This window comes from Porites lutea, chromosome 8 (genome assembly GCF_958299795.1).
Source record: "Porites lutea chromosome 8, jaPorLute2.1, whole genome shotgun sequence".
Taxonomy (NCBI): domain Eukaryota; kingdom Metazoa; phylum Cnidaria; class Anthozoa; order Scleractinia; family Poritidae; genus Porites; species Porites lutea.
Genome location: NC_133208.1, coordinates 5,500,944 through 5,520,124, shown reverse-complemented (window position 1 = coordinate 5,520,124; position 19,181 = coordinate 5,500,944). Strand labels below are relative to the sequence as shown.

General features: G+C 29.4%; 1 protein-coding gene across 1 annotated transcript; it reads left to right on the top strand.

Moving 5' to 3' along the window:
- Positions 1–3,767: 3,767 nt before the first annotated feature.
- LOC140945126 (uncharacterized) lies at positions 3,768–4,859 on the top strand. The gene is made up of 2 exons (XM_073394188.1): positions 3,768–3,966; positions 4,129–4,859. The coding sequence occupies exons 1-2, from the start codon at positions 3,768–3,770 to the stop codon at positions 4,857–4,859; spliced, it is 930 nt and encodes a 309-aa protein (XP_073250289.1).
- The last annotated feature ends 14,322 nt before the right edge of the window (positions 4,860–19,181 follow it).

Genomic DNA, 19,181 nt, shown 5'->3' with positions numbered 1-19,181 from the left:
TAAATTGTACTGATTGAACTATCACGTGTCGAATAGCGCGTGTCTAATTTAATTCTACTTTGGAGCGTAAAGTAAAAACAAGGGCATTAAAAGGCATTTTTATGGTACGTAAGTGGATAAACAATACATTAAAGTCAAATTCCGTGCGATACCACATGCATCATTGAAAAAATCTTTCCTGTTTGTCTAGTTTTGGGCTGCGCGCGGTTTTTGTTAAAGGGTCCAAAATAGCCGTATTTGCCAACATTGTGACGTCAAAACGAGCACGGTGACCCCCACTTTTTATTAGTTTTTTATCGTCAACTTGACTTGTTACATCAGTGTACCAAGTTTCAAAAACAATCTATGTTAGGTTCTTTTACTAGGGAATCACCTTAAGTTCAAACTGGTTAGGTTTCGCTCTTCATCTTTCTTTGGCTATCATGCACTCCTTCGACGCAAGCGAGACAACAGGTAAATGTCTCTCCGAGAAAAGATTGTGTGATGGTTAAGACGCACCGCTGAGTTTGGGCGACATCGGGTGCACTGTCACGCAATAAACACGGCACAAAAAATACCGTAAGTAGTTAGTAAATGATGCCATCCCACTCACTCACTTTTATTTCTAACTCATCTCGCAACATCGCTCTCTTGTTCACTCATTTCACAAAACTCATTCGTCAAACTCACTTCATTCACTTCATTCAATTCGTTCGCTTCATTCAATTCGTTCGCTTCATTCAATTCGTTCGCTTCGCTCACTCATTTCATTCATCTCTCTCATCTCTCTCATCTCACTCATCTCACTCATTTCATTCAGTTCATTCAGTTCGTTCAACTCATTCGTATTGTTCCATTCGTTCTCAAGTAGTCGCTCATATTGCTCGAAGAGTTAGAAATAAAAGTGAGAGAGTGGGATGTCATCATTTACTAACTACTGTATAATAAAGTAGTGATAGTGAAAGTGAATCAGAAAAATAAATTTGATTTAAAGAAATAAAATAATAATAATATAGTAAGTTATGTCTCAACAAATTTTTACCGATAAACAACTTCAAAGTTTGTCTTTGGACGAATTAAAAAAGATTGTTTCAAAAGAAAAAAAAGATCTTAGGAAAGATTATAAGGAATTACAAAAAAAGAGAAGATTGATTGAAAAATATAGAAAATTGACAGAGTTTAGAGAAAAAGTTAAACAAGGAAAAGTTGATAAGAAACCCAAAGTTAATACAAAACCCAAAGTTAATACAAAACCCAAAGTTGATAAGAAACCCAAAGTTAATACAAAACCCAAAGTTGGTAAGAAACCCCAAGTTGTTTCAAAACCTCATTCTAAAAAGATAAAATCATTTGAGGATTATTTTGAGGAATGTATAAAAAATAAAAAAATTCCCAAAGATACTCCAGACTATTTACGAAAAGCTCTTGAGAGAGCTATAAATGATCATGAACAAGGAACTGAAATTGAAAAATCAGCTCTAGACGAATTTGCTAAAAAATATATTATCAAGGCGTAACCAGGTATTTTACCTTATATGTTTTTTATAAATAAAAATCATATTATTAAAAAATTTCTTAGAAATAATCGTAATATTAAAGTAAGGTTTGTTTTAGTTTGTAATATGGAAAAAAAAGAAAAGGAAAAAGATAGTAGTTTAACTTTTAAAGTTCAGAGTAAATCATATTTTAATTCTCATACTTTTATTAATTATATGTCTACTGATGTAAAAGATATAATAAAAAAAAGTATTAAACAAATTGATGAAAATTTATCTATTTATCAATCAAATGGAAGTGGGTGGTATTTAAAAGAAACTCTACAACTAGAAATTCATACAACTCAATTAAAACCAATGAAAGGTTCTTCTTATATTCCTCTTCCAGATTGGATTATGAGAAAAAAAGCAATTGTTAGTATTAGAAATAAAGATGATAAATGTTTTATTTGGTCAGTACTTCGTTATCTTCATCCAAGAGAAAAGAATGATAGTCGTTTGTCAGATTTAAAAAAGTATGAGTCTGATCTTAATACTAAAGGAATTATATTTCCGATGAAAGTAAAAGACATTACCAAATTTGAGAATCTTAATCCAGATCTTCCAGGAATAAATGTTTTTTCAAATGATGGTATGACTATTTATCCTTTGAGAGAGGTAAAGAAAGATTGTAAAAATACCATTGATTTATTTTTTTATGAAGAAGATGGTAAATTTCATTATTCACTAATTAAAAACTTTTCACGACTTGTACGTAGTCAAATTACTTCAAGAACAAATGAACCAATTCATATTTGTAAGAGATGTTTTTGTCATTTTACAAAACCAGAATTATTAGATAATCACATCAAGTATTGTTCTAGTAATAAAACAGCATTTGTAAAAATGCCAGAAAAAAACAAAACTTTACATTTTACTAATTATGATAGACAACTTCCTGTTCCTTTTGTTGTATATGCAGATTTTGAATGTTTTACTAAACCAATGAATAGCTGTTCCCCCAATCCTAAAGATTCTTATAACTATAACTATCAAAAACACGAACCATCAGGATTTTGTTTTTATACAAAGGGTATTGTTAATAAAAGAATTAAACCAATCATTTATACAAAAAAATCAGATGATGAAGATATTGCTAAAATATTTGTAGAAAAACTTACAGAAATGACTAAAGGGATATATGAAGATTTTTATCGTAAACCAAAACCTTTAGTAATGAGTGAAAAATCAAATAAAGATTTTAATAATGCGGTTAATTGTCATATTTGTAGTGGTGAATTAGGTAAAGATAGAGTTAGAGATCATTGCCATTTTACAGGTGAGTACCGTGGAGCAGCACATAACAAATGTAATCTTATGTGTAAAAAACCAAGAATACTACCAGTTATATTTCACAATCTTCAGGGTTATGATGCTCATCTATTTATCAAACAACTTGCTAAAATAGATGGTGATCTTAGTTGTATTCCATCCACTGAAGAAAAATATCTTTCATTTTCTAAATCTATTAAAGTTGGAGAGTACAAACATATTAATGGTGATATTATTCCAATAAAATTTGAAATCAGATTTGTGGACTCATTCAAGTTTCTTCAAACATCACTAGCCAATCTTGTTTCAAATTTAAACCAAGATGACTTTCATATTACAAAACATACTTTTAAGCATAATACTTCATTATTAACTCGTAAAGGAGTTTATCCTTATGATTATGTATCATCAATTGATAAATTATCTGAAAAACAATTACCACCAAAACAGGGGTTCTATTCAAAATTAAATGATGAAGATATAAGTGATGAAGATTACCAACATGCTATTAAAGTTTGGAATACATTTGGGTGTAAAACAATAAGAGACTATCACGATCTTTACCTAAAATCTGATGTATTTCTTTTGGCAGATGTGTTTGAAAACTTTAGGAAAACTTGTCTTAAACATTACAAATTAGATCCAGCTCATTACTTCACATCTCCTGGATTAGCTTGGGATGCATGTCTAAAAACAACAGGACAACGTTTAGAGTTATTACATGATTACGATATGTTAATGATGTTTGAGAGAGGAATTCGTGGTGGAATAACACATATATCAAAAAGATATGCAGAAGCAAATAATAAATATATGAAAAATTATAATCCTGAAAAGAAATCATCATTTATACAATATTTGGACGCAAACAATCTTTATGGTTGGGCTATGTCTCAGAATTTACCAACAAATAAGTTTAAGTGGATGCCAAATATTACAAAAGAAAAGGTAATGGAAATTTTAGAAAAAACAAATGATAGTATGGCAAATACTGGTAAGAAGGGATATATTTTTGAAGTTGATTTGGAGTATCCACCAGACTTATGGGATCTTCATAATGGCTATCCTCTTGCACCTGAATTAATGAAGGTTAATGGAGTTGAAAAACTAATATGTCATTTTAAACCAAGAAAAAATTATGTTATTCATTATAGAGCTCTTAGACAATGTCTTGAGTTGGGTATGAAGATTACTGCTGTTCACAGAGGAATATCATTTTATCAGTCTCCTTGGATGGAACCATATATAAGAAAAAATACAGAACTTCGAAAATGTGCTTCAAACAATTTTGAGAAAGACTTTTTTAAACTAATGAACAATTCAGTTTTTGGTAAAACAATAGAAAATATTAGGAAGCGTCAAAATATAGTACTTGTTGATGATCGTAAAAAAGCACTAAAATTATCAAGTCGTCCAAACTTTGATAGATGTATAATATTTGATCGTAATCTTATTGCTATTCACATGAAAAGAACAGAAGTGTATTTTAATAAACCAGTATATGTTGGTCAATCAATTTTAGACTTATCAAAAACTCTAATGTATGATTTTCATTATGAATACATCAAAAGTAAATATGGAAAAAAAGCTGAGTTATTGTTTACAGATACAGATAGTCTAATGTATCAGATTAAAACAAAAGATTTTTACGAAGATATATGTTATGATATAAAAAATAAATTTGATACTAGTGATTATCCATCAAATCATCCTTCTGGAATAACTACAGGAGTTAATAAAAAAGTGATTGGTATGTTTAAGGATGAAGCATCAGGAAAACAGATAACTCATTTTGTTGGATTAAGACCTAAACTATACAGTTATAAAGTTGAGGATGAACTAGAATTAAAGAAGTGTAAAGGAATAAAAAAAAATGTTGTAAAAAAGACATTAATATTTGATGATTATGTTAGATGTTTATTTTCTGGTGAAAAAGAAATGAGAAAGATGAAAATAATAAGAAGTGAGAATCATGATCTGTATTCAAAAGAGGTTAACAAAGTAGCTCTAAGTAATCAAGATGATAAGAGACATGTTTTAAATGATCATATACATACTCTAGCTATTAGATAAAAATATTAGATTTAAGATTTAACAAGTATAAATAATAAATGTCATATACAGAAGAAGAAATAAAAAAATATCTCAATATTTTACATAATTATAAAGTAGAAGAAAGTGAGGGGATTAAAAAGTCAACAGTAGCTTCATGTTTAGGATGTAAAAATACAGAATCTTTTTTCATTGATTTTGGTCAAAAAATATGTTATGAATGTGGAACAGTAAACGGACATGTATTAGGATTTTACGATATGAAAGATTATGATAGGGTACATTATAAAAAAAAGAGTATTTATCACAGGAAGTATTACTATGATAAAAAGATTAAACAAATTTCTAAACTAATAAATCTTACTTATGAAGAAAATTTTGAACTTTACAACAGACTATTAAAAATAGATAATTACATTATGGAAAATATTAACAAACAATATTTTAGAAAGAGAATGATAAATATCACTTATTTAATAAAAAAAATTTTGGATGAAATGGGGTGTGAAAAGTATAAGATTTTAGAGCTTAAAATAAGCCCTAAAACTTTAGAGATTTATGATAGTTGGTGGGAAACTTATAAAGAACTGATAAACTAATTTTATATTAATCTCATAATATAAAATTTAATAATCATCATGTAAAAATTTATAAACTTCTTTCATTGTTTTTCTTCCAAGATTTTCAATATCTTTTTCTCTAATAACCAAATCTTCCATTTTTATTATATAATTATATTATTCCTTTATGAAAAATCCAGTATAATATTCCAGTTAGATAACCAAGTACTTCACTCTTTAATGGTGAATCAAATACATATACACATCCTCTCCCACGATTGTAAAGTTTATAGAAAGATTTAAAAGCTTTATGGAATATTAAATGATTACGTAATATTTTACTTTCAGTATTAATAGGTAAACCTTGTATTTCATAAATTATTCTTTCTAATGTTATATATTTTTTAAAAGTAGTCTCATATAAATATCTATAAACTAATGTTGTTTTTATTTCATCTTCTGAATAATTATTATTTTTGAAAGGAGTGGGGTAGTAAAAGTTAACGTAATTAACAATAGTATTTATCATTTTTTTATTAATGACATATATTAAATTTATTATTATATTTAATCTCAAATTTATCTGGTTCAGGAGATTGATCAATTATCATATCATCTATTAGTTTCATTCTATCTACGAATTTTTGTTTATCCCAATCATCTCCTCTAAGTACAGCTCGAAGTTCAACAAGAACTTTTTCATAAGTGGTGTATGCAATTCTTGTCATCTCAATTTTTCTCTTATAATTATTTTTCTTTCCAACTCCAGCAACAATAACACCAGCACCATTTATTACTCCGAGAATAATAGGATTAAGTGTAATTCCGCCAATAATAGTTCCTATTGATACCAAACATATTCCAGTAATTGTAAAAAAATTATCAAGAAATTTATAACTTTTATAAGATTTCTTAAAACACCAATATTTTTTATGGTAGTAACTGTAAAAATCTTTTAGTGTTTTAATATCTGATTTTGATATAGATGGATCTATGTGATTAAAATAAAAAATATCCTTCATTTTATTATTTTATGTATATAATCTTAGGTTAAACTATTCTATATAAGTACCATTTATCTTTTCTTGTAGTAATATTTGATGATGTACTGAAGAGTCAATGTCGTAAAAGTTTGGAGAGTACATAAATTTTTCTATCACTGAATCTTTACATAAAAATTCAAATTCAAGGTTAGCTGAAGTTCTTACAATATTAGCATCTAAGTCTGTGGAATAGTTACTTATATTAACTTTTGTAATATTATCACTAATACTTTCTGTTAACCATAAAACTATTTTTTTCCACTAAAAATAGATGGTATTGCTAAATTTTTTCTTACACTACCAATATTTATGTTTAGAAAACGAGTTATAGATAAATAGTATAAAAATAAAAGTTGTTGTCTTGAATTTGCATTAGACACATCATATTTCTTTATACTAAAATTTTTACTTTTAAAATGAGAAAAAACAATACATAAAGTGTAACTTGTATTTTTAACTGGTGGTTTAAAAGAAATATTATAATCATTTATTCTTAATCCACCTTCTTTTATGTTATCCATTGTTTTACTTGGAAATGTAATATTTTGTGCAGAATTTCCTGTAATAGAGGCTAAAGAATTAAATACAACACCCAATGAAGATTTATTTAAGACATAATTGTTTGAATCGGTAAAGTCAAAAAAATGTTCAAAATATTTTCTATAAACATAATTTTTTATAAAAGGTAAATTTTTATTTACAATTCCAACTGTTGCTGTATTAAACTCATTTACCATTCCAACTGTTGCTGCACTATTATTATTATTTTTATCAAGATTAATGTTTAATATTTTTTTATTATTTGCATTTATGTCAACATTGTATGTAACTTCTGTTGGTTTGATATCAAATGCTGTGTGATAGTCATAAACTTTATCTGGGTCGATATTGCTTACTTTACCCACAATCCCATAAGTAACAAAATAAACTCCTGAAAACTGTCTTGGATAAACAGCCAGGTCACTTCCTTCTTGTGGTATATTAACCAGAAAATGAAGAAAGAACCTATTACCAGTTGTCAACTTTTTAAAATTAACTATTATTCTATGGTAATACATATATTGTGATTGATTTGTTGCATCTATATAACTATGACTGAGTTTTTTTACACTTACATTTTCAATTGATAATCCTGATGAAGTTCCTTTGTCTACACTTATTTGAGATTTATGCCAAAGTTGATAGTCAGTGTTTAATATTTCCAAACATAGTGTGTAATCAACATTAGCGGTTAATCTGTAAAAGTTAACTGACATTTTGTACTTATATCCACCTTGAGAATTTTTGTTTATTTTTACATAAATTACTTTGTGGTTATAGCTATGAAAATTACCTTTTGAAGGAGGTAAGTCTGCTATTTTTGATATAACAAAACTAGTTCCAGTATCTATTTCATCAGTCCATTGTGCTGCATTAGACATAAGAAAAGTAAACTGATCGTTGTAATGACTTGGTTGAACTGCAGTGTGATGAATTAGTTTGTCAGCGTAATCTTTATTTACAGCATCATTGTCTTGGGTTGGATTACTTAAACTAATAATTTTTTTATTGTTCATAATTAAGTTTCCACTCATATAATCTGTTCCATCTTTTTTTAAGTAACCTGTTGTAAATCCTTTATCATCCACATACTTTTTAGTTGCAGCATCTGTATCATTAAACGGTGCTCTTAGACCAATTATAGATTTATTATTCATGTTAAGTGAGTTTAACATTTTATTTGTTCCACCAACATGTAAATACTTTATATCTGTAAAGGCTAATGGTGTTGGTTGTCTGGGACCTGATGGAGTTGGTATATTTAAAATTCTATAATTATCCATATTTAGACTACCTTTCATTGGGTAAGATCCATCTCTATCAAGAAATGTATTGTCTACATATTCTTTTGTAGGAGGTTCTTTTCCATCCAGTGGTGTGCTTAGATTTTTAATTCGATATGTATTTTTCATATCAATGTTTGAATCAATTGTTAGCTTTGATGTCGAGGTGGGTTTATCATCCACATACTTTTTGTTTGCTACATCATCATTTGCTGTTGGTTTAGCAACTTTAATTATTTTATTATTATTCATGCTTAAATTGCCAATCATTGTTTTTGATCCATCTCTATCTAGAAATTTAATATCTGCGTATTGTTTTGTAGCTGGCTCATCTGCATCATTTGGATGTTTAAGGTTTAAAATACGAAATCTATCTTTCATATCTATGTTTGAATCAACTGTTAATATTGATGTTTTGGGTGACCCGCTAGAATTATCATCAACATACTTCTTTGTAGCAGCATCAGTATTAGCAGTTGGTGTACCAACATTTCTTATTTTTTTATTTATCATATCATAATCACCATCAGAAGTAAGATTAAATCCAACTCCTGGTGCTCCTTGAATTCCTTTTGCAAATGAATTTTTTGATTGTTCATTAAAAACTCCCATTTATTTATTAGTTTAGACTACTAGTAAAGTTTTTAGCAATACGTTTTTTAGGCTTATCAATATATAAAAAAGTAAATGGTTTTTTTGTTGCTGTACGATATGTCTCTTTATCAACTCCTAATTCTGATGATATACGATTTGCTTCCCTCGATGATGGAAATTCGTACAGACAGTAATGAGAACAATTTAATCTAATATCCTTTGGAGTTTTGTAAAATGATTGACTTAGGTATATTACAGAACAATTCTTATGACGTCCTTGGATGAAATAATCAATAAGTTGTCTCTGGTTTTTATCACAAACGTAATCATCAAATATCACAAGTTTTTGATTGTCTTCATACTCCATTTCTGTCACTGGAATTATTTCATCATTACTTACATTTAGTATTTCATATTCCATTTTATGACTTAATTTTCTCATTTTTTGAATTAACTTTTGATACTTATCTTGTTCTAAATTACGTGCGTAAAGATATATCTCATCGTAATACAGTAGTGGTTTAATTAACATGTGATAAACCAAATTAGTTTTACCACTTCCACTGTTTCCACAAATTAACATTCTAAAAGTATCTGATGGCATATAAGGAAATAACTGTTTATATTTTTTTTCTGGTTCATCGACACTATCATAGTTTGGTATTTCCATTTCATATAATAGTTATATATTTAATATATAAAAATGGATATTGAAGAGTATAAAAAACTTGCAAGAAATAAAATTGAGGCTGACTCTTTGACTCGTCAGGTGAGAGATGTAATAAAAATAACAAAATGGCAAAAACAAGATATGAGAGAGGGGTTTACAGAAACATTTAAACCACTTATAGAGACTCAAGAGAGTGTTAAAAAAAGTATTGATGAGCAGCAAAACGCAACTTTAGCTCAACTTCAAGCTAATCAACTTGCTCTTACTCAAGGACTTAATCAAAACAGACTTGCTCTTACAGATGGTCTTAATCAAAACAGACTTACTCTTACTAAAGCATTAAAAGATATTAATACAAGTTTTATTCCTAGTACAAGTGATCCTAGTACAAGTGATCCTAGTACAAGTGATCCTAGTACAAGTGATAAAATTAAACAATTTACTTTTAGTAGTGATTCAGTTACTAAAGAGTTAGAAAAAATTAAAGAAGAAGAAAAACAAAAAAAAGAAGAAAAAAAAAGACAAGAGGTTTATAATAAATTTAGTTCATTTGCAGACCAATATTTAAATAATCATTTAAGACAAACTATTCTATCTGAAAAGGGATACAGTAATTTACCTTCTTTTTTTTTGATCGATGATAAATATCTTGATGATACAATTAGTGATGTTGGTATTGATATTACAAATAATTATAAAAAAATTTCACATAAAGTTAATTTAGTTCCTAATAATAGTGGATATGTTCTTGTTAAATCAAAGGCAGTTAATCCACAAAATAAAACAGTAAAAGAAATAGAAGAATATAACGCATTAGAAACTTATTACAAAAATTTAATTAATGTTAAAAATATTTTAATTAATATATTTGGAAAAAAAGGATATGGAATTACTCTCTTTAACAACCCACATCAACTCCTAAAAAGACTTGAACTACTCGGTGGATCAATTCTTGCTGGGAATAATGGTGTGATACCTGAGTTTTCTAAAATAGCACATCTTCTAAACCAAATGAAATTAATTACAAAAAAACAACTAAATGATTTAATAAAAACTTATATAACAATTAGATAAAAATGGAAGAACGAGCTATTCATATTTCTTCAATAAATAGGGAAAAAAGAGGAACAAGCAGACCCGGTGATTTTACTATTAAGTTTAATCCATCTTTGAAACTTGACCCTGAAAAAAAACATCAACTTGCTCTTGATCGGTTGTCCATGACTTACTCTTGGTACAACATTAGAAGTGATTATAAAAACAACAAAATCAAATACACTCATGATGGATCAACCTGGCAAACAATTACTTTTACAGATGGAATGTATTCCTACTCAGATATAAATGATTATATTCATCAGTATATGGAACAAAAATCTCACTCATCAGGTTCAAGTGGAAATAAAACTTATTCAATTAATATAACATTTATACTATCTACTTACAGAGTTCTCATATCAATTGAGGGTGATTATCAACTTGATCTGAGAGGAACAGAATTTGGAGACCTGATTGGATTTGAAAAGAAACTTATTACAAAAACAGAGTATGGAACAAAATTACCCAATATAACAATTCTATTGATGTGTTAAATATTAACACAACAGCAATAACTGATAGCATTGTAAATGGAATAAATACAAATACTATTGCTGTGGTACCAACTGATAATTTAACAAGATCTTTTCCATTTACATTCGAACCTAAAAGACCATTGTATTGCCCTTTATCATCATTTTACATTGATGAAATGAGAGTCTATGTAACAGACTCACTTGGAAGACCTGTAAATTTTAATGGTATTGATTGGTTTATGTCATTAATACTTCACTCGATGAAATAATTTATATTTTATATAAGTATTAAAATAAAATGATGCGACAATCAGAGTTTAAAATGAGATTTGACCCTGAATTGGGAAAATTTACAAGACAACATATTTATGGAGAAGGAATGATGGATATGTTTAAATCATTTGGTAATAAAATATTTGGAAAGACAATGAAAAAAGCTGCTAAAAAGAGTGGTGAAAAATTACTAACAATGTCTGCAACAGAAACTGGTGAATATTCTGGTAAAAAGGCTGGTGATAAAATAGTGCAAATGCTGAACAAAGAAAAGGATGCACCCTCCAAAAAAAGTTCTAATAAAAAAGTTACTTTTAATAAAAATGTTGAAACAATGACTCAAAAAGAGATAGATCAAACAATGAATAACCTTCTTAGTGGAGGTTCAACACGTAAGAGAAAATTATATAATTATTAAAATAAAATGAAGTCTTTTAGAAATCCAAAATATTTAGACAGATATGAAGATGTTGTTTTTGACTTGGAACAGACTTTAGATGCGGCTCCAGCAAATGCTGCACACCAAACTAAAACAGGTCTTAGATTTGTTGCTGATAATACAGGAGAATCCACTCCTTTTGACTGGTATAACGCACGATTATCAATGGATTTTAAAGTTAATAAGTTGGCAGATGGAGGAGCCATTGCAGTTGCTGACCATAACGGAATTGTAAATGGTAGTAACTCATTTATAGAAAAATTAAGTATCCTAGCAAATGGTCGAGAAGTTTATAGTTGTAATTATGCAAATCATGTTGTAAATATTAAAAATCTTCTTGAATATAGTCCTTCTTATGCACAGAGTGTTGCTACAAACGAATTTTATTTTCTTGATACAACAAGAGCCGCAGAGGAAAGGCCTGCTCAAGCAACTTATAATAAAGGTTTTCATCAAAGGAAATTACTATTAGGTGCATCAGCCACAGTAAACTGTGAAATTCCTCTTAATAGATATTCTTTCTTTGAAGCATTGGAAGACAAATTACTTCCAAATACAAAAATTGAACTAAATATCGAAATTGAAAAAGATGCAAATTTAATTTTTAAGGCTGCTGATAATTGTAGAGTTATTATAACAAGACTACAACTTTTTATTCCAAAACTTACGTTTAATTCAGAAGGGCAAAAGATGTATATGGAAAATTATCTTAAACCTTACAAATGGACATATTTGAATGAAGTAGTAGAGCGATCAAATAATACACAACAACAGACAGGTCATTTTAGAATTACAAATGCTATTTCAAAACCACGCCATGTATTTATTTTTGGAATTGATACAGCTAATATTGATTCACAAACAGCAAATCCATTTTTATATGATACTTTTGAACTACCAAATAATGCTAATATATCAAGATGTTACCTGGAAGTTGCAAATGGAAACGAATACCCGGATATTCACTTTAAACCTTCTACAGATATGACAAGAGTTTTTAGAAATGTAATGTCATACGTCTATGCAAATAATGATTATCAAGGTGGAACACTTCTTAACATAAGTAATTTCAAAACTTTATTTCCTTTTGTTTATTTTGACCTAACAAAACAAAAAATGGATATCAAAGATGGTGTTACAAAATTAGCATTTCATTATGAATTATCTGCTAATCCAGACGCTGATTATAATCTTTACGCGCTAGTATTACATGAAAGAGTAGCAGAAATATCACAACAAGATGGAAAACTATTGCTTAGGGCTTGATTAAGTAACAGGCATCGATGATTGCAAAAATTTATATCTTATTTTGTTATTAAACAAAAATTATACGACGTCTTTTGTAATAATTTTTATTGGTTAAAAAAATCACCAGTAATACCACCAGTAATAAAACAAAAAAATTTAATATAAATATTATAATAAAAATGACATCTTATATTGAATATGGAGTAAAACTTACAGATGGACAAAAGTCTAAATTGGCTTCTGCAATATTAAATAAATCACCACTAACTCTTCGTTTAAAACATGGACATCTTCGAGGTTCTGATGAGTTAATGCTTACCCAAAGACAAATTTCTAAAATAAAAAAAGCTATTGCAAATGGCACAGGATCGGATATAAAGATAAGTGAAACACAGATTAGACGTTCTGTAAAACATGGTGGAAACTTATTTACATCACTCGCATCTCTTGGAGCAAAAGTATTACCTTACGCAATAAAAGGAGTATCAAAAGCTGTTCCCGCATTGGCTACTGGTGCTGCCACTGCACTTGGAGAAATTGGATTAAATAAAATTTTTGGAAAAGGAATAACAATACCACATAAGTTTTTCCCAATGCTACCACCTATTGTAAGAGAATTTACACAATCACAAATAAACCAAATTAACAAAGCACATCAAACAGGTGGACGATTAATTATTAAACCAACTCGTAAACAAATAGAAGGAGGATTTCTTGGAACTCTTGCATCTATTGGAATCCCAATGGCAATTAGTTTAGTATCTAAGATGTTTGGATCTGGACTACAAGTAGATAGAAGTAATTCATCCAATACATCAAATGTTTACGTTCCACCTCCTCCATCTACTTATGGTGAAGGTTATCCTTATCACTCACCACCTTTTATTGGTACATGGTCAAACCCAATAGGAATGGGAGTTAAAAAAAAAAAGCCAAAATCCAGGGGAAAAGGAATATTACTAGGAAAAAACAGCCCATTCAACTCAATCCCCATTCTAGGCACCATTTTGTAATTAAACCTTTATCAAACTTTGACCTTATGAAATGGATAAAAAAACTTGGTATTAAACATTTTAGAGGAATATATAGCCGTGATAGACTACCAAAAAATATTAGAAAAGAATGTGGAATAATCAATCTCGATGATATTACAGGTCCTGGCACTCATTGGGTTTGTTATAGAAATATAGACAACGTAGTTGAGTACTTCGATCCATTTGGACTAATAATGCCAAATGAAGCATTAGAATATTTTAATACTTCTGGAAAACAAATAGTTTACTCAATGGATGAAATACAAAATCGCAATACTGTTCTCTGTGGTTATTGGTGTTTATATTATCTGTTTGAGAGACAGAGAGGTAATAGTATTTTAGATGTAATACATAACCCTCATTTTGATGATGACAATAGTGATTTTATAAAAGCATACTTTGGAGGATAAATATAAATAATATAATATAATATTTGTAATAAATATTATATTTATACACATTTTAATCACTATCAACTGGTGTATTCTTTAGTAGTTTAACCTTCTCAACTTTTGTGTTTAAATCGCGAACACTATCAACTATTTCAACAAAATTTAAGTAAATGTCAATAAGACGATAAATTTTCTTCTTTTTATCACTATTTAAACTCAGCCATGAATATTCCTCATTTCTAATTTTTTTCCACATCTCACATTCACTAACCATTAGCACTCTTGAAAGATTATCATTTTTCTTTCTAAGAGACTCCAACTCATTATATATTTTTGATCGCACTTCTTTTTCAAAATCCTTGATTGTTTTAACATCCATATTTTTCTCAATCTCAGAAAAGAATTTAGTCTCCATTTATTATATAAATAGATAATTACCTTTTACAACTTTATTAAGAGTATTTGATTTATCACTTATTTCCATAAGCAACTCAAATATCTTTATAAATCTAGTGTCATTTTCCAATCTAGAAAAATCAGCATATTCATAACTCATGTTTAAGTTATCGTATATCTTTTGTAGTTCACTTTTAAGAAAATTAGATCTAGTAGACATATTTTAGTATAAACATTATATAAAATGAAAGAATCATATTGCATTAAAGATAAAATGGTAACTCCTTGCACAGAACCAAGTGGTTACCAAAAAGATAAAAGAGGTAGAACTCAATTCTTCTGTCATTGTGCAGTTTGTGGGATTAAAAAAGTTAGATACGTAAAAACTGGAACAGCTACTCAAACTGGAAGTGGAAAAAGAAAAACAAAAAAAAAGACAAAAAACTAGTAAGCCCGTCTGAAGGGGCGGGCGTATTTGATACTGTTGTTGGTACAGCAGTTGATGGATTTGTTCATTACGGTTTACCTTGGATGGGTAATAAAGCAGTTGAAATGGGGGGCAGCACTAAAACACGGAATCCGGAATCCGGAAACGGAAACGGAATCACGGAAACGGAAACGGAAACGGAAACAGAAACGGAATACGGAATCAAATATAAATGATAGAAAATTAAAGAATTTCACATTACACAATTTAGTACAATCCAAAGAGAATTTGTCTTAGTTTTCTTGGCAGTTCCCTTAAATACCGTAAAATTCCGAAAATAAGCCCCTCCATGTATAAGCCCCTCCAAAAATAAGCCCCCCAAAAAGGGCCTTTGTAAAAATATAAGCCCCTGGGCTTATTTTCAGAAATTTACGGTATATTCTTGTTATTGTGTCTTGATAAGGTTTGACGTAGTGTGGGTTACTGCACTGCAAGGCCGATCAAAGTAATTTTACGAGTAATTTTTATTCACAAGTTCATGGGTTGAATAATACAGTGAAATATTACTTTTGTGGCTAATTGTCAAGAATAGTAGTAGTTAGCCTCAGACCACACCACGTGATTGTCCCCAAACTGAATACGCCAAACATGACCGACCGGTGACGTGACCACAGTTCCGGTGTTTTAGCAATAAGTTCAACTTTTTCGCCAAGCTGAATACTGATGGAATACTTGTGTACCGGTAATTGAGTTTACGTGGACGTCCGTATTTTTGTTGAAGAGGCTTATTAAACATGGCGCATTATTTTGATGTAATCGGTTGCGGAATCAAGCAAATGCATGCACAATTCTCTCTTCTCTTTGTACTCCACAATGCCATGGTTCTCTTGAGTAAGTTGTCTTGATAAATAAAACTGAACACTGTTGAAGACAACCCAGAAAAGACACTAAGAAAAACTTGACGGCGACGCCTTTCAGTTATATAAACGACGCCTCTGACGATTCAAACGAAGTCTGTCTCCATATAACTTACCTTTTTCTTAAGGCACTAGTTTTTGTCAGTAACGTTTTTCTCCTCGCTTTGCTGTCCCATGAGAATTTTTATTCATTGCCGATAGTGGTATCAAGCGTCTTTTCACCGGAATCGACTCCTCTAGTGATACAGCAGTCTCTTCTCCTCTACTCAGCTAATTTATTCATTTGTGTCTTTTTTTTATCTGTTTATTTATTTTATTGTCATTGCTAATATATATTTTTTCAAATCGATCGCTTGGAACCTTCTTTCACAGATTCCGTATCCGTTTCCGTTTCCGTTTCCGTGATTCCGTTTCCGTTTCCGGATTCCGGATTCCGTGTTTTAGTGCTGCCGTGAAAGGGGTAAATATGGAGCAAGTGAGTTAATGAGAAATAAAAATGTTCAAAAGAAAGCTGTAAACTACGGAATAAATAAACTCACCCCATTTATTCAAGATTCTGTTGGAACAGCAATGGATCAACTGTCAACAAAAGTTAGACCGAATAAAAAGTATAAAACTGATCGATTAGAATTAGATGGTAGATCTGGAAAAGGATTTGATGTTCACAAATTGATTGGAAAACTTCCAAAACCAAAAGCAGGATGGACTCCAGGAAAATATAAGTATATGGGTCCATACAATCCTCTAGAAAAACAATTAAGCTATGATCCTGAAACTGGAAAAGTGACAGATTGGAAAGTTAAACCTTATAACAAAGTTGATGAAATAGCAGCTTATCACGATATTTGTTACGACATGGGTAGAAGCAAAGGTGATTGTGATAAAGAAATGGTAAAATCATTAGACGACTTACCATATGGTGAAATGCCAAAGTGGGGTTCAACTGCTAGATTCTTGATTAATATAAAACAAAAACTTGGACTTGGTTTAAACTCGATTCAGCGTTGAGTAGTGATTGGTCTCAACAATTAGCTGACGAACTTCACAAACCAATCACACGAAACTTTCAAAAGAGATCAGTAGTTTCAAATGGAATTGATGATATCTGGGCTGCTGATTTAGTTGAAATGCAAAAGTTTAGTAAGTGGAACAAAGGGATTAAATATTTGTTAATGGTTATTGATGTGTTTAGTAAGTATGGATGGATTATAGCTTTGAAAGATAAAAAAACTGAAACTGTAAGTAAAGCATTTGATATTGTGTTTAAAAGTAAACGTAAACCTCAAATGTTATGGACAGATAAAGGTTCTGAGTTTATAAGTAAAACGTTTAAAGATTTTCTTAAAAGTAAAGGAATCAAGTTGTATCATACTGAAAATGAAGAGAAATCTAGTGTTGTTGAGAGATGGAATAAAACAATGAAAAACAGAATGTGGAAGATGTTTACTGTAAATAACAATACTGTTTACTGGGATAAGATAGATAAACTAGTTGATGATTACAATAATACTATTCATTCTAGTATAAAAATGACTCCTGTTGAAGCAAGTAAAAAGAAGAATAAGCGTAAAGTTTGGTCTAATTTGTACGGTGATTTGATTTACTTAAAACCTGGTAAACCAAAGTTTGCAATTGGTGATCGTGTTAGAATTTCAAAATATAAAAGGCGAGTATTTGATAAAGATTATACACCAAACTGGACAGAGGAGATATTTGTAATTGATAAAGTTCTTCCAACAAAACCTATTACGTATAACATTGTTGATTTGATGGGAGAAGAGATCAAGGGTTCTTTTTATGAACAAGAATTACAGAAAGCAAAACAACAGACGTATAGAATAGAAAAGATTATCAGACGAGATAATAAGAAAAAAATGGCATTAGTAAAATGGAGTGGTTATCCTGATAAATTTAACTCATGGGTTAGTTTAAAAGATTTGGTTGATTTTTAATACAAAATAATGTATTAAAAATAAATACTATTATTACTCTTCATCACTAACTTTTTCAAGTAATGCTTCAAGACTCTCACTCTCACTCTCTTCCTCTTCAATTGCTAGTAAAGACTCTCTAGGTTTGAGTGGTTTAACATAGCACTCATGTACTTTTATTTGTAAAGATGTCACAGTTTTACTTATGAAGATTCCTTCAATTATAAGAGCCAATTTAACATTACAGTATTGATTAAGATATTTAAAAGGATTTAGATCACGACCACCCTTTCCCTTAAACAAAGACAAAATTTTTTTTGTTTTTTCTGAGTAAATAAGTTTTGCATAAAGAACTGGTGCTGATGATTCATCAACTTTTGTTTTCTTTTTTCCTTTATTGTCTGTGTATTCTATTTGTTTATGGTAAAGTGGTGAAGATAAACTTGATGCCATATCAGGACCATATTCATTTTCTAAATATTGTTGTGATGCAGTTGTTATATTATTAATAACATCAAAAAATTCTTTTTCTTTAGTACTGGGTTCACTATCGCGAGACCAAAGACATACTGGTATTGAGTAACCTACTAACTTTTTGGTATCTTGGTTTTTCTTCTCATTTACTCCAAAAGAGAAAAGAACTGGAGTTTCGATTACAGGTGGACCTTTTTTCTTATTTGTATACTTAATCTCAATTGGAATACGTTTATATTTAATTTTGCTATCTTTTACTTTGTACTCTTTGCTCTCATTAAAGATAATATTTTCTTGGGTAATATTTTCGTAACTTGACAACTGCATTTTATTAATATTTAGTTAATCCTTAAGCCTCATTTAAATATTCAAATCTGTATTTATTCCCATCTTTTTTTGAAGTAGCTGATTTACAGTATATATACTTATCCTCACAAATCATTTTAACATGACCTGCATTAATTCCTAATAACTTGTTAACTGAGTATAAACTATTGTAAATCACTTCTTCATTTGTTAACAGTTTAATTGCCTTAACTTTTTTTATA